At 47.7% G+C, this 27,787-nt stretch overlaps 2 protein-coding genes across 3 annotated transcripts in view; one reads left to right on the top strand and one right to left on the bottom strand.

Annotated features, from left to right (window-relative positions):
- Cmtm8 (CKLF like MARVEL transmembrane domain containing 8) overlaps positions 1-24,263 on the bottom strand; it is a 61,114-nt gene extending 36,851 nt beyond the window's left edge. Inside the window, exon 1 of the mRNA XM_052723403.1 lies at positions 23,891-24,263. Coding sequence (XP_052579363.1) covers positions 23,891-24,037 — 147 coding nt within the window. The 5' untranslated portion in view covers positions 24,038-24,263. The remainder of the gene's footprint in view (positions 1-23,890) is intronic.
- The window catches only part of Cmtm6 (CKLF like MARVEL transmembrane domain containing 6), a 173,912-nt gene that overhangs the window by 103,248 nt on the left and 42,877 nt on the right, over positions 1-27,787 (top strand). The gene's annotated exons all lie outside the window — the stretch shown is intronic.

Consider the following 27,787-nt stretch of genomic DNA (forward strand, 5'->3'; position numbering starts at 1 on the left):
TTGAGATTTTATTATTCCTTTTAAAGCCACAGATGAATCATTCATTCCATGTCAAAAGTTAAACACAAAATTCCATTTTGCATAGAGGTCAGCTGGTAAATGCATGTTTCTCAGGTTCTTGGTGGTCTCCTCTATAACCTTACCAACAGTCTCCAGACAATTTGTGTGTGTACATGTGTGCAGGTGCAGGGTTCAATGTCAGGTGACATTCTGTCATTTTCCATTCTCTCTCTCTCTCTCTCTCTCTCTCTCTCTCTCTCTCTCTCTCTCTCTCTCTCTCTCCCTGTTTTATTTTGTTTTTCGAGACAGGGTTTCTCTATACACAGAGCTCTGGCTGTCCTGGAACTCACTCTGTAGACCAGGCTGGCCTCAAGCTCACAGAGATCCTCCTGCCTCTGCCTCCCGAGTGCTGGGATTAAAGGCATGGGCCACCACTGCTCGGGCCATCTTCTGTTTTTGAGACAAGGTCTCTCACTGAATCTGAAGCTTCCCAGTGTAGTCAGACTGGCTGGCTAGGAAGCCCTATGGACCTTCCTTTCTTCCTTCTTCTTCTTCTCACTGCTGGGATCAGACATGCGATGCTGCGTTGTGTTTGTTTAGGTAAATTCTGGGGGTTGAACCCAGGTCTTCATGCTCATGGAAAGCCCTTGACCAACTAAACCATCTCCCCAGCATTCCACACGATTTGCATAGCTTTTTCACAACTGCAGCCAGAACACACATCTCTTCTACCATTGTTTAAAGATTAATTATGTGTGTGTGTTCCTGTGGGTGCCTGTGGAGACTAGCGGCACTGGATCCCTGGGGAACTGGAGTTGCCAGTGAGTGTGAGCTACACTACATGAGTGCTGGGAACCAAACCTGGATCTTCTGCAAGAACAATACAGTTGTCTGGATCTCGCTCTGTAGACCAGGCTGGCCTTGAACTCACAGAGATCCACCTGCCTCTGCCTCCCGAGTGCTGGGATTAAAGGCATGCGCCACCACCGCCCGGTGAACAGTACGTTCTTTTACCTTTCAAGTTATCTCTCCAGCCTCATCTTTATCATGGTTTTAGTTGATCATGTTCATAAGGTTGGGGAATACATAAAGCAGTGTGCATTTTAATTTAAAGAATAGATTTCCAAATATGTATTTCAATTCTATTCATCTTGTAAACATTAAGATGCATTTTCGTATTTACCAGATGGTGATTTCCAGGACCTTAATGTTTTAATTTAACCATATTCTGAATTAGTATCCATGTGCACACATGTGCATGCACACCTGCACACACATACAGATGTTAGCTAGGTGTCACATACCTTTATATCTAGTTTCATTGTGGTCCTGAGAGCAACCCCCTAAGGTGTGGGGCTGGTACTAATGACTCAGAAAGAGAATGTACCTGCTACCCCACAACCAAGCAGAGGGCTTCATAATGCGTCCCCACTACACAATACTCCACTTCTAGTTGGCAGGCAGACGTTTCAGGGCCAAGAGTCCTGCCAGACTCCGAGCTTTTGAGCCTGGATTTACCTGGCCTCTGCGTTAGACAGGTTCACCTGGGGAAAGCTCTCTAGCAAGGAGTCCAGCTGAGAAGATTTCATTACATCCTGTGTTAGTCAGGCAGTTCATGCTGTGGTAACTGAGATGATGTAAAAGGAAGAAGATTTGCTGGGCTCAGCCTTCCAAAGGTTTCCACCCACCGTGATGGGGAGGATGTAAGGAGCAGAGTTTGTATCCTGGTGGCCTGGAAGCCAGGAGAGAGGACACATGTTTGCGGGCTTCCTCCTTCCCCTTTATTCCTGCGGGGTCCGAGCCGACAAGCCTACTGGGAGTTGCCGTGCACGTTCAGGGAAGGTCCTCCCCCTTAGCTAATCCTCTCTGGAAGCACCCTCACAGACATGCTCTCTCTCCTAAAGCCTCACCACTCAATCAAGTTGGCAGGTAAGATCAACAGTGACAATCCGCGACAGAAATAGTGTCTGAACCACGAGGTAATTTTCAACCGTAAATCCAGTGGCCAGTGAGATGGCTCAGCAGGTAAAGGCGCCTGATCCCTGAGATCCACATGGTAGAGAGAATTAACTTGCCAAAGTTGTCCTCTGTCCTCCACATGCTCGTGTGTGCTTGTATGCATGCATGAACGCGCACGCACACACACACACACACACACACACACACACACACACACACACACACACACACACACACACACACACACACAGAGATAATAATTTAAAATTTGGCCTTAAAAGAAAAATCCAGTCAGGGTTTCCTTAGTCCTCAGGGGTGGCTACAGTGAGAAAGTCAGTGTGCAGATCCGTGTGTGGTAAGAACTGACATGCCCACCAGAGACACTCTTTATTCATGACATGCTCTAGAGCCCCCCAGTGAGCTACTGGAACCATGGATCAGTGAGCAACATAATATACAGACCAGGTCAGTTAGAGATTAACAGTAACTATGTTAGCAACTTGTTCATCTCTGTGACAAGACCGACTCACAGGAAGAAGGAGGGCCTTATTGTAGCTCACAGTTTCATAATGGGGTGAGGCCTGTGGCTGGGTTCTGACCTGGGTGTGGGAGACTGCAGCTTGGCACATCACTGGGGTGGATGAGAAGCAGAAAGGAAAAAGGAAGTAGACCAGGCTATACCTCTCAAGCCCACTGCACATCAGTGGCCTACTTCAGCCAGCCTGATTCACCTCTTCAGGGTCCACCATCTCCCCAAACACTGCCCACCGCGTGCTTACGTACTTGAGCCTATGGGGGAACATTTGACATTCAAACCGTAACAATAATCAGTCATAGAACCGAATGCTCACAGTGGCAGACTCTCATAAAAGGTATTCAAGTCCTTCTCAACATGTCCTGCCTTGTGCTGGCCATGGCTGACTTCAAGTAACGAAGTACACAAAGGGAAACTGAGGACAAAGAGGGACCGCCGTGCCTGGCTCCCACAGTGGTTGTGTGCACCTGTGGCCAGCAATGGAGAGAACAGGCTGGTCCCAAAGGGTACCGCCTGTTGCAATGGATCACTGGTGACCCTTAAGGCCACATCTGGCTGTCATTTGTCTTTGTTGTTGTTGTTAAATAAAATTTTATCAATTTGTTTTTGACACAGGGTCTCACTATGTAGCACTAGCTGGCTTCATACGCAACATGTTGCTGACAATGACCTTGAATTCCTGATCCTCCTGCCTCCACCTCTCACATGTTGGGATTAAAGACATTGTGCCACCATGCCTGGCTCCTTTTTAATTTTACAGCTTTAGATTTTTTACTGATTAACTTTTTAAGAATCTCATAATTAAGTGACCCACATTGTGGTCGCTGTTTTCAAGCAGCAGAAGTGGGTCAACTGTTGGTAGAGACCGTGCGGCTTGCAAAGCCAGAAATGGTATCACCTGGCCCTTGCTTGACAGGAAAAGTCTGTCAACTTCCGAGCTGGAGCCCTTGCCCTCTAGCAGGCCCTGAACATTACTGACTAAAATGAATATATTCATATGTCCCAAAGAGATGGTATTGTTCCCACCGCAGCAATGACAGCAGCCTCAGAGGGGTCACATCACCTATGCCCCCAATTACTGCAGCGCTCAAACATGTGACTATAAAACATGAGCATCAGACACCATGCCAGCGGTGGGGACGAGCAAGGAATAAAAACAGACATGGCTTCTGCTTCCAAGGAATCCATGTGCTCATGGGGGAGGAAGGCGAAGTGGAAATACAGTCACGTGCGGTGTAACAAGCTCAGCCGACAAAAGATGGCATGTGTGACCGGGGTCCGGGTCACACTGCAGCAGAGATTCTGCTTGCCTAGGGCATCATGGCTGACGTGACGTCTAAGCGTGATGCGAAATGCATGGTAATGCTTGTGTAAATCAACCTACCTCCCTGCCAGTCACAAAAAGGGGTGACAGGACCATGCACAATATGTACATGTAAACCAGGTGGTTTTTTCACTAGACTATGTTTTTCATCAGTATCATATACAACACACCTTCTTCTACTTCTAAAATTTACTGTAAAGCAGTATGTTGGGGCTAGAGGGATGGCTTATCAGTATTACTGAGCAATACGCCACTCAGGACTAGAGTTTGAATCACAGAAGCCATGTAAAAAGCTGGGTGTCTGGCCCATACCTGTAATCTTCTGGTCTCTGTGTGACCGGGGTCTGGGTCACACTGCAGCAGAGATTCTGCTTGCCTAGGACATCATGGCTGTCGTGCACCTGCTCAGACACACACACAAAAAAGTAAAACAGCATTCTGTGTTATCCTGGCTGTAGCATCAATACCTTACGTTTGTCACATGTCTTGATTGGATCGTTTCCATTGGGCTTGACCATCTCATGATGCTTTCCTCACAGACCTAGGGACCTTAGGCCATATTGTATACACATACACTAGGTTTCTGTAGCATCATCTATGACGTTCTTGACATGACAAAAACTGTGTAATGACACATTTCTCAAAACACATCCCTGTCAGGAAGTGTATCTGCACACAGCTGCAATCATGCTTAAGTGCTGAGGTTAAAAAAAAAAAAAAAAAAGGCACCATTCAGCAGGGATGACTGGGATTGCCTCCAGCTCTGTAGCCCAGCCTTCGAGTGTGGGTATCTGAGCAGGCCAGAAGTGTCAGAGCCTCAGGAGTAACAGGCAGTTTCGAACCACCTTGAATGGGAGCTGAACCCAGGTCCTCTACAAGAACAGTACATGCTCTTAACCACTGAGCCATCTCTCTAGTCCCAAACCTCCCCTTTTTGAATTAATTATAGACTTATAAAAAGTTGCAAAAAAAAAAAAGTATAGAGAGACCTTCTACACAATCACCTAGCTCCTCCTAACAGAAATATCTTATATAACTATGGTATTTCAGATCCAAACCAGAGAACTGATATGGGCAGAGCACCCTTAAGCTTAAGTAAATCTCACCATTTTTGTATTATTATTATCTATTATTATTATTTGTTGTTGTTTGAGACATGGTTTCACTGTGTATCGCAGGCCGCCTCAATCTCTCAATCCTCCTGCCTCAGCCTACCTAGTGCTGAGAGTATGGCCTCGTTTGTATATTTACTATTTCTGTATGTGCCAGATCTTCATGGCATTTTACCTTTAGTATATGACCTCAAACTAGGCCACCTCTAGTATATAACCAACGGTTCACTGGGAGCAAGATTCAAAGACTGTTCTTTCTCCTTCTCACTGGATCTGTGTTTGTTCTTCCGTTGGGTCAGAGGGCAAAGAGCCACATTAGCCAGGGCCTCTGAGGACATCCAAATGGCTTGCAGGATCAGTTTCAACAGTTCTCACAACAAAAAGCCACATTAAATCTGCATCTGGTTCAGGCATGGTGGCCTAGGCCTTTGATCCCAGCACTTCAGAGGCAGAGGCAGGCAGATCTCTGTGAGTATGAGGCCAGCCTGGTCTACATAGTGCATTTCAGGACAGCCAGGACTATATAATATGATCATGTCTCAAAAAAAAAAGGATTAGCCTGCATCCACCCCTGCTGTCTTGAGAACAAGGCACTATTGAATCTCCCTGCTCCAACTGCCCGGACACCGGAGAGCTCCTAAAATAGTGACAGGAAAAAACAAAAACTTTCCCCTCAAACAATTGACAGGCCTTTTCCTTTTTGGCATGGAGAATTCATTCAGCCAAATAAACACAAGTAGTTATGCCCTCTGGGGCTGTGTTCCTAGGCCGTACATGTTTACAAATGAAATTTCACAGAAAAGACATGGAAGCCACCTCAAGATAACTACTACTTTCTGGCCCAGAAGAAACAGGAGAGCCATGTACAGTGTGTGTGCTGTGGTCCCGACTTCCTGATGAAGCGGGAAGCCTGAAAGATGGAGGGGCAGCCTGGGCTACACAGGGAGACTCTGCCTCAAACAAACCAATGAACAGAGATAACCAAATGGAACAGTTAAAAATCCAGGAGAGGGGCTGGAGAGATGGCTCAGTGGTTAAGAGGACTGACTGCTCTTCCAAAGATCCTGAGTTCAATTTTCAGCAACCACATGCAATCACAACCATGTATAACAGGATCTGATGCCTTCTGCTGGCAAGCAAAGCACTCATACATAAAGTAAAAGTAAATAAAAATTTTTTAAAAATCCAGTAGAGTCCACGAGTCCCTACCTTTATTTCTTTGTTACCCAGTGCAGTCTCCCTGATACTTTGATTCTCAAACTCTGTGTGTGTGTGTGTGTGTGTGTGTGTGTGTGTGTGTGTGTGTGTGTGTGTGAGAGGGAGGGGGGAAAGAGAGAGAAACAGAGACAGAGACAGAGGGGAAGGGAGAGAGACAGAGAAAAACACTTTTGTCTTTTGATTTCATTTGACCATCCTAGGTTTCTACGTCAGCCTATCTGTCTATCTCCTCCCTTCCCCCTGCCCCCCTCTCATCCCCGCACCCCCCCCCCATTATGACAACTATTCAATGCCCCTTTCTTACTCTCTCTTTTTTAAAACATAAAACCAAACCAGGGTCTCACGTAGACCAGGCTGGCCTTGAAACCTCTATGTACCAAGGATAACATCAGTCTTGATCCTCCTTCCTCCACCCACCAAGTGTTGGGATTACAGGACTCTAATACCATACCCACCTAGCTTAGAGGGAACACACACGCGCACATGCACACGCATGCACACACACACACACACATCTCTCTGAGATGGGACCAGGGTGTCTCCAACAGGAGTCCCACAGGCCTTCCCTTCAGTAAACATGGGGAGAGTTTACCCACGTCCAATAACAGATGACGTAGGCATGGCGAGTCTTCTACCTCCAGCAGAGGAAACAGCCCTGTGACTAAACCAGGTCAGTCAGGGACCCCCTTCAAGGCCAGCTTGGTCTACATGAGTCCCAGACCAGTCAGGAATATACAATGAGATTCTGTCTCAAACAAACAAACAAACAAACAAACAACCCCTCCCCGCCAACTCAAGATGTAACTATAGAGTTAATTGAGATAGTGTGCAGCATCCGGACCACAAAGAGAGCTTCCCGAGAAATCCACAGGGAAGCAGGCTCCACCATGATGAAGCCAGGCCCATGCAACTTGTACAATATGCCAGCCCCCTTTTTTGATCTTATTTTAAGCCAGTTTGGTCAAATTTCCATCATCTCCACTTACCTCACTGTGGAGAATTAGAAAGGACGCTGGCAACAGTTTCAGGAAGTGCGTCCCTCTGCATAAATACTCAGCAAATGCACAAGTACAGTAGGTACAGAGTGCCGTACCACACACAGTTCCGACGACAAAGAGCAGAAAGGAAGTCTAACAAGTGCAGTAGGTACAGAGTGCCGTACCACACACAGTTCCCACAAAGAGCAGAAAGGAAGTCTAACAAGTGCAGTAGGTACAGAGCGCCGTACCACACACAGTTCCGACGAAGAGCAGAAAGGAAGTCTAACAAGCAGTTGCTGGGAGCACACACAGAAGCCCTGGGGTTGATCCCCAGCACCCCGGACACAGTAAGTCATCCACCTGCCCCGGGCACCAAGCCATGTGACTGTCAAAAGAGAAAAACAGGTTTCAACCTGGTCTAGGCTACTTCCCAGCCTCTTTCAACACTCAGACATGATGCTTGCCTAACTCTCTGTTAAAAGTACAGAGGGCAGGTCCTTCCTGGGTCCCAAATAATTACTCTAGGTTCGTCATGGTACATTCGTTCAATTTTCCAAAGGGAAATCTAAATCTGACATCTGATTTCTCTATATTGGCAATAGATTCAATAGGATCAGAGTCATGTGTTTGGGGCAAAGGACACAGTTTCCGTCCACTCTAGTGGACAGAAGGCAGCTTCTCCAGGCAGCCCCCAGAGTCGTCAGTCCATTTCCCAGAGAACAGAATCAATAGGATAAATTCTGTTCCTTTCTACTCCCTCGCTCAGTTCTCTGAAAAAAAAAATAATTATTATTATGTTGAAGGAATATCTTTATTGACAAAGGATGACAATGAACTTAGAGTCCTTCTGCCTCCGCCTCCGGATTGCTGGGGTGAACCACTCTGCTAGGTTTATGCCAGGCCGAGGAACTCAGTGCTATGCGCATGCCAGGTAAGCACTCTGCCAACCAAGCTACGTCTCCAGCTCACCCCTGCCTTCTTTTCAAGATTAAACAATTCTCTCTAACCACAGGACTGGAAAGCAGCACCATGGAGACGCCAGCTACTGATTCAGGGAGTAAATAAATAAATAATGGCAGCAGGTGAAAAGGTCGCCCTCAGTTCCTTAAGAAAGTTCTTCTGGGAGCCGCACAAAATGAGTTCACCCAGCGCAGCATCTCCTCTGAAGGAGTGGGAGGGCGAAAGAGAAGACACAGGAAGGCTCATCCTCTAGTGCTCACTATGTGGGAGTGGTGAGATGGGGTACCAGAAACCAACCTGGGGGGCGGGGCGGAGCGATGGCTCAGCCCCTTAGAGTGATGCCCTTCTAGGGGGAGGTACTTCCCAGCACCCACTCAGACGGCTCACAACTGCCTGTAACTTCAGCACCAAAGATCTGACGCTGGCTTCTGGCCTCCATGGGCACTCAAACACACATTGCACACACACATCAATAAAATGAAAACCATGAAATACGTTAGCTTCTTGTGAACATTAGGACCAGACAAGAGTCACGAGAGGGCAGGGGAAGGGGAAGAAAGCATGGGTCACTCGAATTCACAGAAGTACGCAGGCGGCTTCGGGGACACTGGGATTTTGAGCCATTGAGGGACAGCAAGATCCATGCCACCTAGGTAACATCACCTGTCCAAACAAAAGGCTTTGAAATATCTTGAAAAAGAAGGAAGCGGGAAGGAGAAATGAGGGAGGAGGAGGAGGAAGAGGAAGGCCTGATGGTAGACACAGTAGACACGGGGGTGCAGTTAGCTCCAGGAGGAGATGATGCCAACAGGAAAGGCAGCATTCCAACATGCCAAGAGAAGCCAGCTGAAACTGGACTCCATAGCACACACCTGCAATCCCAGCACTTGGAGGCTGAGGCAGGAAAGTCAAGAGTTCGAAGTCATCCTTGACTGCACAGTTAGCTCAAGGTCAGCTTGGGCAAGACCAAAATTAAATGAAATAAATAGAGACACTGGAGGAGTCTTTTTAATAGAAGGATCGACACTCCAAATCGAGGCTGGGTGTTGTTGTTGCATGCCTTTGATCCTAACACTTAGGAGGCAGAGGCAGGGGGATCTCTGAGTTCGAGTCCAGCCTGGACTACGTAGTGAGTTCCAGGACAGCCAGGGCTACACAGGGGAGAAAAATCCAAACCAAATCTAAGGCTGAATAAATAATCCCCCTGCTTGACATATTGTAGTGAGGCTGCTGGTTATAATAACAAAGGAAAAATGAAAATTGAAGGCGTTAAACCAGAGAGAAGTGCCAGTTTACAACCAACAGCCCGCCAACTTGGACATCAGCCACAACACCAGTAAGACAGAAGGAAGACACCTTGGCTACCCTGACGTGAAACACAGTAGCCGTCAGTTTAGGATTGTGTGGCCTGAGTAGTTATCTCCCAAGAATGAGGAAGAGAGAGATTTTCAGAAAACTGAAGCAGTTGGGAGGTCAGAGCACGGTGTGAAAAGCAGCCACACGGGCAAGGTGATGATGATGCTTCCCCTGGCGGCGGCGGCGGTGGACATGGGTTAAACGGAAATGTGTTAGGCAATAAAAGTTCTTCCCAGGCTCAACGGAAATAAGATGAAATATTCACTCAGGTGAAATATTCTTTAGTAACAGGGGCCACTCTGGGCAGGTAGGGTAAGAGCGGGTGTGGGGAACCTGGGGGCTTCAATAACCAACAGAACAGGAAACATCACATTTATAAAGTTTAGAGGGTAAGGGTCTCTGGTCCTCAGAGAGAAGGGGTCTCTGAGTTCAGCACATCAGTGAGGGTATCTTCTATAAAGCCATAGTGTTTGTTTTTAAAGGGAGAAAGAGAAAAAAAAAAAGAAAGAAGCCATAATTTAGAAAATTAATCCCACTGTCCCACCCTACCTTGGAGCTGTTACATTCTAGGGGGCTAGCACCTTGGGGAGGGTTACAGATGGACAGGATGTGAAATGTCTCTGGTCTACTCTACAGGGTCAGCTCCCTGCGAGTTAACAGACTCCGGTGACTTGTGAAGGTGCTATCCCATTTGCAGTTGTGGGAAACACTTTGTTTAGGAGCTGGGCGAAACTATGGCTAACCTATGCACTGATTATGCCCCATAGGTAGGGAAGCCCCTGGAATAGACAAGGGTAACCAGCAGATGAAGAGAGAAAGAGCGAGGAACAGAACAGGAAAACACCATCGGAAGGGTGTCTGCTCAGTCACCACAGAGAAGGCGCCAACCATAGAACAGTCATAAAATGGAATATGACAGAGCTGTAGACGTTAATGAAAAACAGCTGAGTGTTACCGACGTGGGAAATGGTAACGAATGAAATCGACCAACTGTAGGGGAAGGTATCCATGCAAGTCTATCGTCCTTGAGATTCAAAATGAGTCATCTTAACAATACCTGGAATAGGACCAAGACTCAATCCGTGTGTCTTTTCTGCCCAGAAAACAAATACCACATTCAGGGTTTTGTTTTGTTTTATTTTGTTTTTGAGACAAGATCTCATGTAGCCTAGGCTGGGCTCAAAGTTACTAAGCAGACAAGGATGACCTTGAACTCTGATAATCCTGCCTCCATCTTTCAAGTACTGGGATTAAAAAGATTTGCACCACCACGCCCAGTACTGAGGCTGGAGCCCAGGACTTCCCATGTGAGGCAAGTACTCTGCCAGCCGAGCCACACCCCCAGCCCCTCATTAATCATGAGACACCGACCCCCTTCTGGTCTCACCACCCTGCATTCCCCTGGGAGGCACCCACTGCACACAACCCCAGTCTACCCACTAGGAAGTGCAAACACGTCTATTTTTGAGGATTCCTTCTTAAAAAGTTTATTTCAAACATTACAGAATACAGATTAAAAATGTTTAAAGAAAACAAAACAAAACCCAAACACACACATGGGTGTATTTACATCCAGGGAGAGAGCAGGATAATCTGGGGGCTTCAAGATGTGACACTGTCCTATTTAAAAAATTATTATGATTCTTCTTGTTATTTGAGACAGAGTCTCACTACGTAGCTTTGGCTGGCCTTGAATTTGCTATGTAGACCAGGCTGGCCTAGGGCACACAGAGATCCATCTGCCTTTCACCTTGTATTTTAAGACAGTCTCACATTGGCCCGGAGTGAGCCGAGTAGTCTAGGCCGGCTGGTGTGGGAGCCCCAGGGATCCATGTGTCTGCCTCCCTCTGTGCTGAGGTGATACATGCACACCACTGTATCCAGCTTTTGACATGGGTCCTGGGGATCTGAACTTGGCTCCTCAAACTTGCTTCATGAGCTCTTAACTCTTCTCGGCCGCACTCCCCTGGTCTTAACTTCTCAGTCTTCAGAACATGGGAAATAAATTTCCATTTTTCATGAATTAACGTTTCAGATGTTCTGTTATATGGCACACCTCAAAAACCCAGGTGGCATATGGTTAGTTGTCTTAATATTCTTTTTTTTTTAATTTTATTTTATTTTTCTTTATTAAGAAATTTTCTCCTCACTCTTCATGCTATCCACAGACCCCCCCCTCCTTCCTCTGTCTTAATATTCTTTAAGCTGTGTGTGCTTATTTAAAAAAAACAAACAAACTTTATTTTGTTGGTTGTGGTGGCACATGCCTTTAATCCTAGCACTCAGGAGACAGTGGAAGGCAGATCTCTGAGTTCCAGGACAGCCTGGTCTAGGTAGCAAGTTCCAGGCCAGTGAGAGCTATACAGTGAGACTAAGTCTCGAAATAGTAAAAACAAATGACAACCAAAATGGGGAAAAAATTACAACTCCCAAACCAAAACCTTTTTAAAATTATTATTATTGTTTATGCATGTGGGCGTGTACAATGTGTGTGCACATACACGCCTCAGCACTTACAGACGTCAGAGGGCAGTTTTGTGGTCATTGTCTTCAACTTAAAAACCTTTTTTAAAGGCTTACTTATTCACTTGTTTGTTTATGTGTGTATCTGTGTGAGGATGGCTGTGGAGTCCAGAAAAGATCTGATCCCTGAGCTGAGGTTACAGGTGGCTGTGAGCAACCAGATGTGGGTTCTGGGCACGAGTCCATTGAAAGAGCATTGAACACTCTTAACTGATGGCCATCTCTATCTCTCTATTTCTCCATCTCTCTCCATCTCTCCAGACCCTCCTTCCACTTGTTAGTGGCTTCCAGAGGTTGAACTTAGGCCAACAGACTTGGGCAGTGTGCTGGCTAGTTTAATATCAACTTGACACATGCTATAGTCATTTGAGAGGAGGGAGCCTCAATTAAGAAAATGCCTCCGTAAGATAGGCTATAGGCAAGTCTGCAAGACATTTTCTTAATTAGTGATTGATGTGGGAGGACCCAGCCCATTATGGCTGCCATGCCTGGGTTCTATAAGAAAGCTGGATGAGCAAGACATGTGGAGCAAGCCAGTAAGCAGCACTTCTCCATGGCCTCTGCATCAGCCCCTCCAGGTTCCTGTCTTGACTTCCTTCAGTGAAGAACTGTGATGTGGAAGTGTAAGCCAAAGAAACCTTTTCCTCCCCAAGTTGCTTTGGTCATGGTGTTTATCACAGCATTAGTAACCCTAAGACAGGCAACAAGTACCTTTCCCTACTGAGCCATCCCACAGCCTCCACCCCCATACTGATTATGTGTGTATATATATATAATGCGTGTGTGTGTGTGTGTGTGTGTGTGTGTGTGTGTGTGTGTGTTTTAGTGCTTTATGATATTCCAGTTGAACAGGTAGAAGGAGGAGGCATCAAGCCAGATGTTGTATATCCCAGAATTTGGGAGATGAAGGGGGGAAGATGAGGTGTTCAAGGCCAGCCTATGTATGCTACATGGAATCTGTCTCAAAAAGTAGAAAGGCAGGAGGGTGGGGGTAATTTTGCTCTGAGAGCCTGGGAAAAGACACCACCCTACTTCTTACTTGCCCAAGTCAGCGAATTAACCACAGGAGCCAATCCCCAAGTGCTCTGGGAAATGGGGAACAGGGAACACAAGAGGTAACTCCTACCTGAGCCGTTACCCAGGCTACCATTTGGTCTCCCATCTTTTGTCAGTTCAACGTCATCACATAATAGAAAGTTAAAAAAACCAAAAATCCAGCACTAGCTACCCAGGCAGTATAAACATTAAGTCTTGATGTGGAATAAGAAAGAAAAGGAACCCACTGGGGAGTCCTAGCAAGGCTAAAGGCCCTGAGATCTAAGTTGGGGACGGGAGTGTACGTGCACGTGTGCTATCTGCATGCACATGCACTCAGGGATGGGCCCTGAGGCAGAGTACAGGCGTCCTTTCTCTACCCCACTATAGCCCTACAGTCTGGGGTTACAGGGGTCAGCTTTTTTGTTTGTTTGTTTGTTGTTTTTCGAGACAGGGTTTCTCTGTGTAACAGTCCTGGCTGTCCTGGAACTCACTTTGTAGACCAGACTGGCCTCGAACTCACCGTATCCACCTGCCTCTGTCTCCCAAGTGCTGGCATTAAAGCCACCACTGCCTGGCTCAGGTGCCAGCTCTTTACAGACACTGGGGAGCCGGGCGGTGGTGGCACACGCCTTTAATCCCAGCCCTCGAGAGGCAGAGCCAGGTGAATCTCTGTGAGTTTGAGGCCAGCCTGGGCTACAGAGTGAGATCCAGGACAGGCACCAAAAGCTACACAGAGAAACCCTGTCTCAACCTCCCCCCCCCCTCCAAATACATAGACACTGGGGATTTGAACTCATCCTCATGCTTGCACAGCAAGCTCTCTGAGCCACACTGACCACCCCCCAGACTAGTCAACATAGCTATTGTAGACATCCTCAAACATCTCCAACTCTAAGGGAATGCGCTGCCGGTGAGACAGAAAACACAGCCACGCCGGTGAGATAGAAAACACAGCCACAGGCTGTCTCCCTCTAAGGCAAACCTGGAACCGAGGACTGTAAGAGAAGCATTTCCTGCTCTTGACTGCAGTCACAGTGATGGCCACCCAGGAGCGTCTGCTTCTAGGGGCCCCTTCAACCTGCTCAAGGTTAGTACTTCCGGTGGAGACTTATTCTCTACAGTCATCTCAGACACCAACAGAGATCTCACGTTGCAGCCTTTAGAGCCATAATTTCAAAAATTCTGTGTTGCCTCTAGCTGTTTCTAGAAACAAGGCAGATTTTTAAATAAATACAGCTATCTTTCTTCTGAATTATTGTCCCCCCTAAGACAGAACTTCTTTTTTTTTTTTTTTTTTTTTTTTTTTTTTAAGATTTATTTATTTATTATGTATACAGCATGTATGACCAGAAGAGGGAGCCAGATCTCATTAGGTGGCTGTGAGCCACCATGTGGTTGCTGGGAATTGAACTCAGGACCTCTGGAAGAGCAGTCAGTGCTCTTAACCTCTGAGCCATCTCTCCAGCCCTTTTTTTTTTTTTTTTTTTTGGTTTTTCGAGACAGGGTTTCTCTGTGTAGCTTTGCGCCTTTTCCTGGAACTCACTTGGTAGCCCAGGCTGGCCTCGAACTCACAGAGATCCGCCTGGCTCTGCCTCCCGAGTGCTGGGATTAAAGGCGTGCGCCACCACCGCCCGGCAAGACAGAACTTCTTATAATTAATTTGGGATATGGGAAGGAAAGAGCGGGTGAGATAAGAAACAAGGTTGTTTCTCAGCACAGGTCATTAAGCTCAGACCTCTGGAAAATCAACCACCCTGAGGTTTTTCAGGGTTTCTTTGGCTCAAGCTTTACAGGACTGAAGTTGATGTAATCTTTCCACTGGACTGCAAAATCGAATCATTCACAACCGTAGCTAGATCATTCTATTAATCTTTTACAAAGTCTAAATAAACTCAGCATGGTAAAATAAGCAGGTCTCTCAGTTTCTTACTGTAGTTTTTAACCTTTAAAATTCTTAGCAGGACAGTGGTGGTGCACACCTGTGATCCCAGCACTCAGGAGGAAGAGGCAGGCGGATCTCTGTGAGTTCAAGGCCAGCCTGTTACAGAGTGAGTTCCAGAATAGCTAGAGCTGTTAGATAGAGAAACCTGTCTTGGGAGGGGGGAATTCTTTAATGTTATGATCCTGCCAGGTGTGGTGGTTGGAATCCTAGCACTTGGGAGGCTGAGGCTATTATTGGCCAGCTGAAGCCTGGGCTACACAAGGAGACTTCATCTCAAAAACAAAGGGCTGGAGGTATACCTCTGTTGGTAAAGTGTTTGCCTAGCATACTGAGGTTCAATCCACAGCATCATGTGAATCAGGTGTGGTGGTACATGCCTGTAATCCCAGCAATCAGGAGCCGAATCATCATTGGCTACATGGTGAGCTGAGGCCAGCCTGTGATACAAGAGGCACTGTCACTAATAAACAAATATGTGCCCCCGCCACTAAGCACAGTTCATATTAGAGATGCTGAGTCTATGCCTAGGTAGACAAATTATCAACAAGTGCTGGGACAACTGGACAGGTTTATGTAAAAGACTGAAGTGAAATATATATATATATATATATATATTTTTTTTTTTTCCCAAGATAGGGTGTCTCTGTGTAGTTTTGGTGCTTGTCCTGGATCTCACTCTGTAGACCACCATGCTGGCCTCGAACTCATAGAGATCCGCCTGCCTCTGCCTCCCAAGTGCTGGGATTAAAGGCATGCACCAACACTGCCTGGCTCCTAAGTTAAATCTTTTTTTTCTTTTTGGTTTTTCGAGACAGGGTTTCTCTGTGTAGCTTTGAGCCTTTCCTGGAACTCACTTGGCAGCCCAGGATGGCCTCGAACTCACAGAGATCCGCCTGGCTCTGCCTCCCGAGTGCTGGGATTAAAGGCGTGCGCCACCACTGCCTGGCTGAAGTGAAATCTTAACCATAAAAAAAAGCATAAAACGAATGGGGAATAAACACAGCAGTGAATGCCTATGACTTAATTAGGTAAAGATTTCCTGGAAATGACAAAATGTACATACAACAAAATGAAAAACTGGGGGCTAGAGATATGGCTCAGTAGTTATCAGCACTGGCTGCTCTTGCAGAGGACCCAGGTTCAGTTCCCAGCACCCACAGGGTAGCTCAAACCACCTGTAACTCCACTTCCAGGGGCTCTGGCACCTTCTTCTGACCTCTGCAGGCACCACGCACAGACATGGTACACATACATACATACACAAAACACTCATACACATAAAATAAAAAGAACTAAATCTGTAAGAATAAAAGAAGGAAAAACTGGATTTCATCCCAATAAGCAGTGCATGTTAAAGAACACTATCAAGAAAAGTGGAAAAAAAAAAAAAACAATATCAACTCATAGCATGGGAGAAAAGTTTTCAAGGTGTGGAGCTGTTGAGGAATTTATAGCAGGTTACAGAGAGAACTCAGGATAAAAAGCAAACCAGGTCTGGGGAGATAGATCAAGGCGGGAAAATGCTTGCTTTGTAAGCACTCAGACATGGTTTCTCTGTGCAGCCCTTGCTGTCCTGGAACTCACTTGTAGACCAGGCTGGCCTCAAGCTCCCAGAGATCTGCCTGCCTCTGCTGGGATTAAAGGCATTTGCTACAGGGATTTATATTTAGGGGGGGACAAAGCCTACTGTGGTAACGCTTGCTTATAATCCCAGGGCTGGGGAGGCAGAGATTGGAGGATTCCTGGGGATCAGTGGCCACCAGGCTAGCCTGTTGTGCAAGCTCCAGGCCAAAGAGGGACCCTGTTTCCAAACCAGGTGGACATTAGAAGTTGTACACACTCATGGCATGTTCACCCCCCACAACAACATGCACATCCACATATGTGCACACAAACACACACACACAAATTAATTTTTAAGTTAGCAAAGGATTTAAATAGACATTTCTCAAAAAACCATACACACACACACACACACACACACACACACACACACACACACACACACACGACAAAAAGACACAGGAAGATTGCTCAGGGAGTTTGGGCTGCAGGGGAAAGCAAACCAAACCCACAATGGTGGATCGCTTCACACCCAGCAGGATGACTAGAATGAAAGAATGCCCTTGGTGAGAAAAGAAAGCCTCATAGCCTTGATGGACAGCAAACAACCCGGCAGCTTTGGAAACAGTCCACTGAGTCTCAAGACATTAATCCGAGTCACCTCATGTGATTCCATTTCTTTAGCTAAATGCTCCAAAGAATAAGCAAAACAACCAAACCATGTCTTTTACAGAAATTTGTCCATTAAGGTTCACTGTAATATTCATAATGGTTAAAATATGGGAGCAACTCAAACGTCTGCCAACTGGTGAGTGCATAAACCAAATCATGTACACATGAATGGGATGGAGCAGCATTTGACTACAGAAATAATAAAATACTCAGACACTCTACAGAATGGTTGTATCTTGATATCTGTTGGTGTGTATGTGTGTGTGTGGTATGCATGTTTGTGCATATACACATGCCCATGGGTACACATGTAGGAGCCAGAGGATGATTGCAGATGTCCTCCTCCATTGCTCTACACCCTATTTTTTTTTTGAGACAGGGTCTCTCATTGGACCTGGAGCTCATCAGTGGGCCAGTAAGCTTGTCGATCCCCTTGTCTCCACCCCCTAGCCCCGGGTTACAGGCACGTGCCACCTCACCCAGCTTTTTACGGGGGTGCTGGGGATCCGAACTCAGACCCTCATGCTTGTGAAGCAAGCATTTTGTGGACGGCATGGATGAGTCTTGGAAGCATGACGCTCAATGGCAGCCTTTGAAGAGTAGGGGCTCCATTTATCTGTAATGTGCAGAGCAGGCAAATCCACCAAGACAGAAAGTAGGTTAATGATTCCCCCAGGCAGATGAATGGCAAGAATGGGGAGTGACTGCCAGCAGGTACAATGCTCTTTAATGAGGTGAAGTTCCAATTACCTAATGGGGACAATGTGTCCAAACCTATAATCATCTATGGTCCCCTGAAATGTACACCTTATAAAAGGTCAACTTTACAAATGAGTTAGATCTCAGTAAAGCTAAACCTGGTCACAAAATCATGGCCATGGAGGACATAACCCCTCCCGCTCCTCCCCAGGGGTGACATTATCGTTATTTTGCTAAATGGACATGGTATCATACTTTCTAAATATTTCTGTTTGTACCCACAGATTAGTGCTGCCCTCAGCCTGGGCCCGGGAGCCTTCTGTTTGCACTGAGTGGTGGTTAATGCAGAGACTCATAACTGGTCAGAGTGCTGTGACTAAGTGACTAGTTGAATGCTTTACCCTACATGGGACTTCTGTATCACCCCTTCTAAGGCTCAGGTATAGCAGGACAAGGGGCAGGAAGTAAGAGCTGGAGGATGGGGGGGATGCAACATGACTGCTGGACCCACAAACTCACAGCAGCTCTGGCTACTTGCTTGAGACCTGCCCAAGACCCCATCCCTCCCTAAAGAGCCACAGGTGCTGGGGAGGGGGAGTCCTACTCCTCAGTAAGTAAGTAAGCCCTGACCCCTGCTCCCACAGGCACCCCTTATGAAGTGCATGACCACCATGGCCTCATCCTTTAAAATGGATTCTAAGTACTCTAGGAGTAAAATGACCCAGAGAGATTCTTTCCTGGAACTTGCTCTGTAGACCAGGCTGCCCTAGAACTCAGAGATCTGCCTACCTCTGCCTCCCAAGGCTGGGATCAAAGCATGTGCCACCACTACCTGGCCAGAGAGATTCATTTAGCCTGAAGGATGTTTGTTAAAATGTTGCTCAAAGCCAGGTAGTGGTGGCGCACACCTTTAATCCCAGCACTAGGGAGGCAGAAGCAGAGGCAGGCGGATCTCTGAGGGTTCAAGGACAGCCTGATCTACAGAGTGAGTTCCAGGACAGCCAAAGCTACACAGGGAAACGCTGTCTCGAAAAACAAACAAAGAAACAAAAATGTTGTTCAAAGAAGGAAACAAGCACATTTACAACAGTAGGCGTCTGGATGTTTCTGGGATACTATGTGATCATAAAGAATGGAGTAAGCAGGGCCTAGAGAGTCGGTTAATGGGTTAATTAAGAGCAAGGCTGCTCTTGCATCCACACGGCCACTCACAACTATCTATAACTCCAGTTCCAGGGGACCTAACTCTGTTTTGGCTTCCTCAGGCACCAGGCACACATGTGGTGTCTAAATACCCATGCAGGCAGAACACCCATGCACATAAAATAATAAAATAAATAAATATTTTTTAAAAGACAAAAGCAAGTTGGTCAGAGAGGTAGAAATTCTATAACAGATGCTTTTTAAAAAATGGAATAGAATAAGGGGAACACACCTAGTGGCACATGCCTTTAATCCCAGTTCCCAAACTCACGAGGCAGGCACAGGTGGATTTCTGCTGTTTCTACACAAGCCTGGTCAACTTAGTGAGTTTCAGTGTAGCCAGGGCTACATGGGGAGACCCTGTCTCCCAAAACAAGGAAAATAAAAAAGCTGGGGGGAATAAGTGAATGAAGAAAAAAAGAGAAAGAAAGCAAAAGGGAATAAGAGGGAGCAAATATGACCAAAGTACGTAATATACTATTGTGAAAGAATAAAAATTTGAGAATACACACAGCAGGTTGGGAAGATGTCTGAGTGCTTAAGAGCACCTGCTGTTCTTACAGGGGACTATAACACAGTTCCCAGCACCCACACTGGGTGGCTCATAACTGCCTGTAACTTCAGCTCCAGGAGATCTGATGCCTCTAGCTTCTGAGGGCACCTGGACTCATGTGCACAAACCCATTCACAGACAGGTGAATACACATGACTAAAAATAAAATAATCTTAAAAAAAAAAAGGAATGGGGCTAATCACATGAAAAGAGGTATTCAGTGTCAGCAAGAAACAGAACCTGTGCTCACTTAGAGAGATTAGCATGGCCCTGCACAAAGATGACAGCGTAGATTTGTGAAGCATTCCACATTGGAAGGAAGGAAGGAAGGAAGGAAGGAAGGAAGGAAGGAAGGAAGGAAGGAAGGAAGGAAGGAAAGAAAGAAAGAAAGAAAGAAAGAAAGAAAGAAAGAAAGAAAGAAAGAAAGAAAGAAAGAAATTTAGAAAGAAAGGCCTGCTTGGATGAAGTACTCTGAACAGAGCTGGATACAGGTGTTATTGGGAAAGCCGGGTGCAAGAAGACTGCAGAGATGTGGAAGTGGCTGGCGGTGAGAAGCAGGGGAAACGAACAGGTATTAAAGCCAGAGAAAACAGCAGGTGGGGAGAACAGCCAGCCAGACGCCTGGGCAGACAGGAATCCTGGGGAACGGGTGCCTAGATCCAGTCTCTTCTCACTCTGCCTCACTGGATAAAACAAGAGTACATGAGAGCCAGCAGAGCGGTCCTTCTGAGTCCCCGGTCAGCCTTTTGGGTGAGAGCAGGGCGAATCTGGGAGACAAACAGCAGGGCCACTTAGATGGTCACTGTATTAGCTGCTCTCTTCATGCTGAGACAGAGAAAAGCAACCCGGGGAAGGAAGAGTTTGGTTGGGCTCACAGCTCTGGGGTACAGTGCTTCCTGGGGACAGAAGCAGGAGGCAGCTGGTCGCACTGCATCCATAGTCAGGAAGCAGGGAGTGAATGCTAGTGCTCAGCTCGCTTTCTCCATTTTATTCAGTCAGGGGTCCCACCCCTGGGAGGCCGCTGCTACACTCGGGGAGTTTTGCCATCACCATTAACCCAATCTAGAAACTTCCTCATAGACAAGCGCAGAGGCCTGTCTCCCAGGTGATTAATTCCTGTCAAGCGGACAACCCATTAACCACCAGGGCCGCAGCAAGAGCTGTTTATGGGGCTACACTTTCTAAAAATTATGGATAAGTAGTGTAACTCTTAAGAAATTCCAGAACATACCCTAAGAGGTAAATAATGGTTCACCAAGAGTGCTTACCCATGAACAGTAGGCCCACAGCAGGTCTTTGTGCTGGAACTATCCCACACATTTCAAGATGTTTGGCATCCCTAGCCTGCATGGGGGCACTAGCCAAGCAGTAGAATCCCCTGCATTATAACAATCACACTTCAAGATGCTCCCCACTTACAGATGAGGAGGGGCACCGTGCCTGGGAAGAACCACTGTGGGGAGCAGTAGTTTATCCTTTCAAAGTTTCTTTTTTCTCTGATTTTTCCGCAAAGACTTCTGTGAAGTGGAAATTGCTCAGGAGCTGACAAGATGGTGCCTTAGACCCTGGCCCCGAGTCCACCCAATCTGTGCTTCCTCAGCCAAGTTTGCTTGTGATAGTGCAGTAAATAAAGGGGACTTAACGTGATGACATGGATGCCATAATTCATTTGAAAGCCACCAATAATAGGAAGGATTCAATTAGCTGAGATTGTTGCAATCACCTTGATTCTGTTTCAAGTGCTTGTAATGGTTACAAGATTGCAGCATCCTACAATTCACAGGTCAAGTAGCCGGCTGTTACTAGCTTGTAATAAAACTGTAAAAGGAAAGAAACCCCTATAATTTGGTTTCAACATAAGAGTTACCATGACACAGCCTTGAGTGTCAGGTTGAGCGGCGGCCACTCCCCTCCTCCCCAAGAGGCCAGACAAGCAATTTGAATGACAGATGCTGGGAAATGGAGTTCGCTCTCTATTATTTCATATTTATTTATTTATTTTGAGTCAGGGTTTCTCTGTGTAGTCCCAGCTGTCCTGTACCTCCTATACAGCAGGCTGGCTTTGAACTCAGAGATCCACCTGCCTCTGCCTCCCAAGTGCTGGGATTAAAGGCCTGTGCCATCCCCCAGCTCAAGGCTTATTTGACTTTTTAAAACAGGCACAGTTAGCTCTGTTCAACAAAGGCAGGTACTGACTGGGGAGATGGCTCAGTGGATATCTGCTGCCCAAATATAAGGACCTGAGTTTGGATCCCCAGCGCCCATGAAAAATCTGGGTGTGGTGGTATGCACCTATAACGCCAGTGTTCAGGGTTTGGATCCCAAAGGCTCACCAAATGTCCGGGTTCAGTGAGAGATTCTGTCTCAGAAAAGAAGGTGGAGGACTAGTGAGGGCTCAGTGACAAAGGCGTGTGCCACCAGGCCAGACAACTTGCTTTTACTCCAGGGACCCACATGGAGGAGAGAATCGACTGACCTCCACATGCCCCGTTCCTCCACCCCCCAAATAAAGGAGGGGAATAGAGGAAGACACCTCCATGTCACTCCTCGGCCTCCACAAGTGCCCATGCACACACATCCTGGTGACGGTTTTATTTATAAGGGTTCCCATCTTTCTCAAAAAACTCATTGCAATCTAAAGAGACCCATGGCAACCCATCAACAGTAGTTATTTCTAGTGTTGGGATGACTGGTCCTTTATGTTTCTTCTTTTGCTCTTATATTTTCTGGAAAAGTATGCAACAGGTGCACGTGGGTTGTAAATCAGAAAACAGGAAGTGGTGGTGGTCCAGGCCCACCCCCAGAAGCCCCAGCTCCGTCACTTGAGCGTCTGTTTGCTCTGCTGAAGCAGGAGAGCTTGCCAACTCCTTCACTCACACAGCAAATATTTGTTGAGCTCTTTAACGCCAGGCCTTGCGCGGTGACTCCAATACTTTCGGCTATTTATTACGGCTGCAGATATCCTCAGGGCTGGCTGGGCCAACCATTTGGGAAATGAGCTAAGCCAACACTTTCCCAACTTTCTGTGCAAGGAGACCATTGGGAAACTGACTCACTGAGTTTGGGATCTGAGACTGTGGAGCCAGCAAGCTCCCAGGATCCATACAGGTGTTGCTGAAGGTTTCTCAGAGGGTCCACCCAAGTCCTCAGCCACTCTACACCACGATCACTGCCCCCGCCTCCCCGCACCCTCCGCTTTCATATGGGCTAGATTTCAATCCCACAAATGCCTCCTTGGGTCCAGAGATGCCACAGAAGGGGGACCCCTGTTAGACAGTGTAAGTCGAATCTCCTTAGTAGGTAAGAGCAGAGACCAAGAAAAGGCAGGCATGGATTTGAATCTCAGCTCCACCACCCACGGGTAAGCTTTACTCCTCCCCTTCTCTGGGCCTCGGTTTCCTCACGTGTGAAAGGAGCTTCCTTGCAACCACCTTCACAAGGGAGCGTTGCAGGGACTACACGAACTCAGACGCTTCTTCAGGACTTGACACCCTGGCCGAGGGCGAAGACAATAGACAGTGGCTGCCACTAGTTGTCAACACAACTCCAGGCGGAAGGCCTGGCTTCCAAGGGAGGGAATGCGCAAGCCCTGCCCCCTCCCAGGCACGTGCCCAGCCCCCACCAGGATGTGCTCCGGTAAGGTACGGCAGCCCTTAGGTTCTCAAAGAGGCTGGGATTCTCGGAATTTATTCAGGGAAATTTTCTTGATTCATCTCAATCTGACTACAGGAGGATAATTACAAAAATGAATTTTTTTCTCCTTTATAACTAACATTAGAGAAATTTTTAGAGCTGGGGGTGCGGTTCAGTGGTAGAGCATCGGCCTAGGACGTGAGGCTCTGGGTTGCAACCCAGCACTGTGGAGGGGTCAGTTTGAGAAAGGCTTTGTTTTCAGGAACCCATGCACGTGTACATCAGGTGAGGGAGGCCCTAGGTATTCCAGACACCCAAGATCAATAAAAGCCCACTGAGTATCCAGCTCCCGGGATAGGCCACCATCCTCGAAAGAAAACAGCAAGCTGGGAAGCCTCCCGCAACAGACATCCTGAGGGTACGACCGTCGGTCCCCAAGAGAGTGCAAGACGCAAGAACCTGGATGTGAGTTTTGCACTTTACAAAGAAATCGAGGCTGAGCTCAAGAGCGTTCCGGGAGCCCGCGGGAAGACCCGAGCCAGCTCGGTGGGCGGAGCTGGAGGCGCGTGAGCTAGCCGGGTCCACCTGCCTCCCACGGCCCGACCCGGTCCGACACTCACGATCTCGGCCACAATCAGGAGTCCCGGCACGGTGCGGAGGAACTCTCGGTCGTAGGCGAAGCTGCTGCTGGTGGTGGAGAAGTTCTCTGCGAAGGAGCTGGCGGTGGTGGTGACCGTGTGCGAGCGCGCGCGCTGCGATTCTTCCATCGTCGCGCTCGGAGCTGGTCCGGGTCCCCGGGGACCCTACCCCCACCCAGCGAGCTCCCTGGGCCCAGGGTCGCCGGCCAGGGACGAGGAATCGCAGCCGGCGGGTGGCGGGCGCGCCGGGGTGGTCTCCGGGGTCAGGCCCGCGAGTGTCCCCACTCGTCGGCGCGCGCGCTCCGGAGCTCCGCGGGGACCCGGCAGCGGGATCGCTGGCAACCGGTGGCTGCGGGAGGCGGGGGAGGGGAGGGGAGGGGAGGGGCGTAGACGGGGCGGTGGGGGGCGGGCACTCGGGGACCTCCCCGCGGGGGCGCCGCCGCGCGGCCATTGCACCTGTCGCCCGGGGACTGAGAGCTCGTAGGGGTGCGGGGACGCGCAAGGGGAACGCTAAGAGTGAGCGGCACCTCCTGGTCGCACCCCTCCTCTCTCTGGCCACAACCAGGCTCCGCCCACCTAGGGCCACCAAGCTCAGACCTGCTTCCTCCCACCTGGCCGGACTGGCAGCAGGGCCTCTTAAGGAAACCCGGGCCTCTAGGGACGTGGCGGCTCCCGGACTCCGACAGCAAGGCGGATGGGGGAGGGAGGCTGTAATTGTGATCCAACCGGACCTTAGACCCGGGATCGATGCGAGGCTGCTAGGACAGTGGACAGTTCTCAGGCCCTCCGCTGCAGCCGCCAAAAGCCGGGTGCTGTTTCCTGTCCCTCCTGTCGGGAACAATTTGAGGAACTAACTTAATTGCTGGGCTGTGAGAACGAGACACTTTCAGGCGCTCTCCACAACTCTGGCGGGGACTAGCTGGAGCATAGAGCGGAAGATGGACGGAGAGACGTCCAGGGTTCCTGGTCAAGATGTATCATTGTGACTGTCCTCATTAGCCCTGGAGAGGGAAAAAACAAAACAAAACAAACAAACAAACAAACAAAAACCCAGCAACTTGTTTCAAACAAAGGGACCGTCTGTGCAAAGTGATGTTTATGACAAGCTAGCTGTGCTTTCCTGGGGTGAGCGGGGAGGAGGTGGGCATCTCACTGAGTGGCAGCGGTGTGCCCGGCAGGTGAATACTAAGCTGAGACCGCGGTGCTTGTGTAATTAGCATAAAGTTACTGGCTCTGCTTTGCTGGGCCTCAGCGGTGCCACCTGCGTTTCCAAACAAAACAAAGAACTTTGATGGATGATGGACCGCTGGCCAAAAAGAACCAGTTCTTGTGCCTGTCCTTCTGTTTTGTGAAGAGTGACAATAGACAATTTATCTGAACCCACCAAATGGGGAGGAAATAATCCAGTAAAATACAGTTTTGAATTCAAAGTGAAGGCATTAACAGGTTTAAAAGGTAGTCAGGTGTATTCTATCAGGAGAGCAAAAAAGAAAGCACAAATAGCAAGCTGATAGGAATTAGTTTAAACCTGGAGCCTCCCTAGGAAGAACTCTGGGATAAAGAGTCTCAAAGACAGGCCAACAATTCCAGGGTGGTGGCTCATACCTGTAATCCTAGCACTGGGGACCCGAGGCAGGAGGATGGCTGCAAGGTCAAAGCTAGCCTAAAGCTACAGTGTTTCAAACAAGAGTCTGAGCTACAAAGTGAGCTCAGTAAGAGCCTGGATACAGAGAGCCTATCTCAAAATAGATAGTTTGATGTCCTCCTGGGCTCCTCCACAAAGGGTTTGAGGCCAGGCTGAGCTACAGAGTGAGACCCAGTCTCCCCTCCCACCCCCAATTAGAAACAAACAAACAAACAACAAAAAAAACTGAAGCTCTTTTTTATTTGCTTTTTATTGTTTTGTTTTGAGACGGGGTTTCTCTGTGTAGACCAGGCTGGCCTCAAACTCCTGCCTCTGCCTCCAGAGTGCTGGGATTAACAGCGTGGGCCACCACCGCTAATACTGCTGGGGATGGAGAGACATGGTGTCTGGAGGAGTCTAAGATAGCATGTGAACACATAGTCGATACAGAAAGTCTTGACAATTTTATTTCCATAATACCAAGGACACTCTCTTTCTGAGATCCTTGGGCCAGATGGCTTTCAGAATTCTGGCTTTTCTTTAATTTAGGAAAATAAAATTAGTGGCTGGAGAGATGGCTCAGCCACCAAGAGCAAGTACTGCTCTTACAGAGGACCAGAGTTGGGTTTCCAGCGCCCATGTCAAGCAGCCTGTAACTACCCATAACTCCAGCTCCAGGGGATCCAATGTCCTCTTCTGGATTCCTTGGGCACCTGCATCTCTGTGGGTGTTCACGTAGACACAACACACATACATAAATCTTTGTTTTGTTTTGTTTTCCGAGACAGGGTTTCTCTGTATAGCCTTGGCTGTCCTGGAACTTGTTCTTGTAGACCAGGCTGGCCTTGAACTCAGAGATCTGCCTGTCTCTGCCTCCTGGGTGCTTGAATTAAAGACGAGCACCAGCACCACCCAGAACCATAAAAATAAATCTTAAACTGGACAGTGGTGGGTCAGGGCTTTGATCTCAGCACTAGGGAAGCAGAGGCAGGTGGATCTCCGAGTTCAAGGCCAGCCTGGTCTACATGAGTGAGTTCCAGGACAGCCAAGGCTACACAGAGAAATCCTGTCTCAATAAATAAAAACAAAAAAACAAAAAAATAAATCTTAAAAAAGTGCCGGGCGGTGGTGGCGCACGCCTTTAATCCCAGCACTCACGAGGCAGAGCCAGGCGGATCTCTGTGAGTTCGAGGCCAGCCTGGTCTACAAAGCGAGTTCCAGGAAAGGCGCAAAGCTACACAGAGAAACCCTGTCTCGAAAAACCAAAAAAAAAAAAAAATCTTAAAAAAGTAAAATAAATATATATGCCTTTTTCTTTGTGTGTGCATGTGTATGGAGTGTGTGCATTTATATGGGGTATATGAATGTTATGTAGAGTGTGAGGGTGTGCATGTGTATGCAGCCAGAAGAGGACATTCAGTGTTGTGCTCTGTTACTCTCTGCGTTATTCCCTTGAGACAGTGTCTCCCACTGATCCTGGAGTGAGGCTGGCATCCAGCAAACCTCAGGGATCCCCCAGAATCCACCTCTGACAGCACTGGAGTTAGAGACAAGTTTGTGGCCATACTCAGGTTTTTTTTGGTTTTTTGAGACAGGGTTTTTCTGTGTAGCTTTGCGCCTTTCCTGGAACTCACTTGGTAGCCCAGGCTGGCCTTGAACTCACAGAGATCTGCCTGGCTCTGCCCCCCGAGTGCTGGGATTAAAGGCGTGCGCCACCACCGCCCGGCTTATACCCAGCTATTTTATGAGTGCCGGGGATTTGAACTCAGGTCTTCAGGCTTATGCAGCAAGTTCTCCTCTCTACCAACCATCTCCCCAGGCCCAATAAATACACATATACAGCATATAACACAAATACCCTGAGCTAGGTCTTAATCAATTATACTAATTTTCTATAGTGGAAATATATGTGTGTGTGTGGGCTATTACTATGCAACAAATATTCTAAACATCAGTAGCTTAAAAATCACCATTTTAGTTGCTCAGGAAACTGTCGGCTATGAATTGCAGCTAGGCTTGGCATGGAGGATCTTCAGTTCCGTGTGGGTTTGGAAGCATGCTCTCAGCCAGGAACTGGCTGGGATGGGTAGTCCAAGAGGTGTCCCTCCGGTACACATTACAGCATTCTCACTCGGTTTGCATTGCCAGGAAGCTGGGCTCTTACAGCATGGTGGACTCAGGCTACCAAGAGGGCCAAAAGCAGTGTGTTAGTTATTTTTCTTGTTGCTTCAACAAAGTCCCTGACAAAAGAACTT

Source organism: Peromyscus californicus, unplaced genomic scaffold (assembly GCF_007827085.1).
Source record: "Peromyscus californicus insignis strain IS unplaced genomic scaffold, ASM782708v3 Scaffold_11__1_contigs__length_118956290, whole genome shotgun sequence".
Classification (NCBI taxonomy): domain Eukaryota; kingdom Metazoa; phylum Chordata; class Mammalia; order Rodentia; family Cricetidae; genus Peromyscus; species Peromyscus californicus.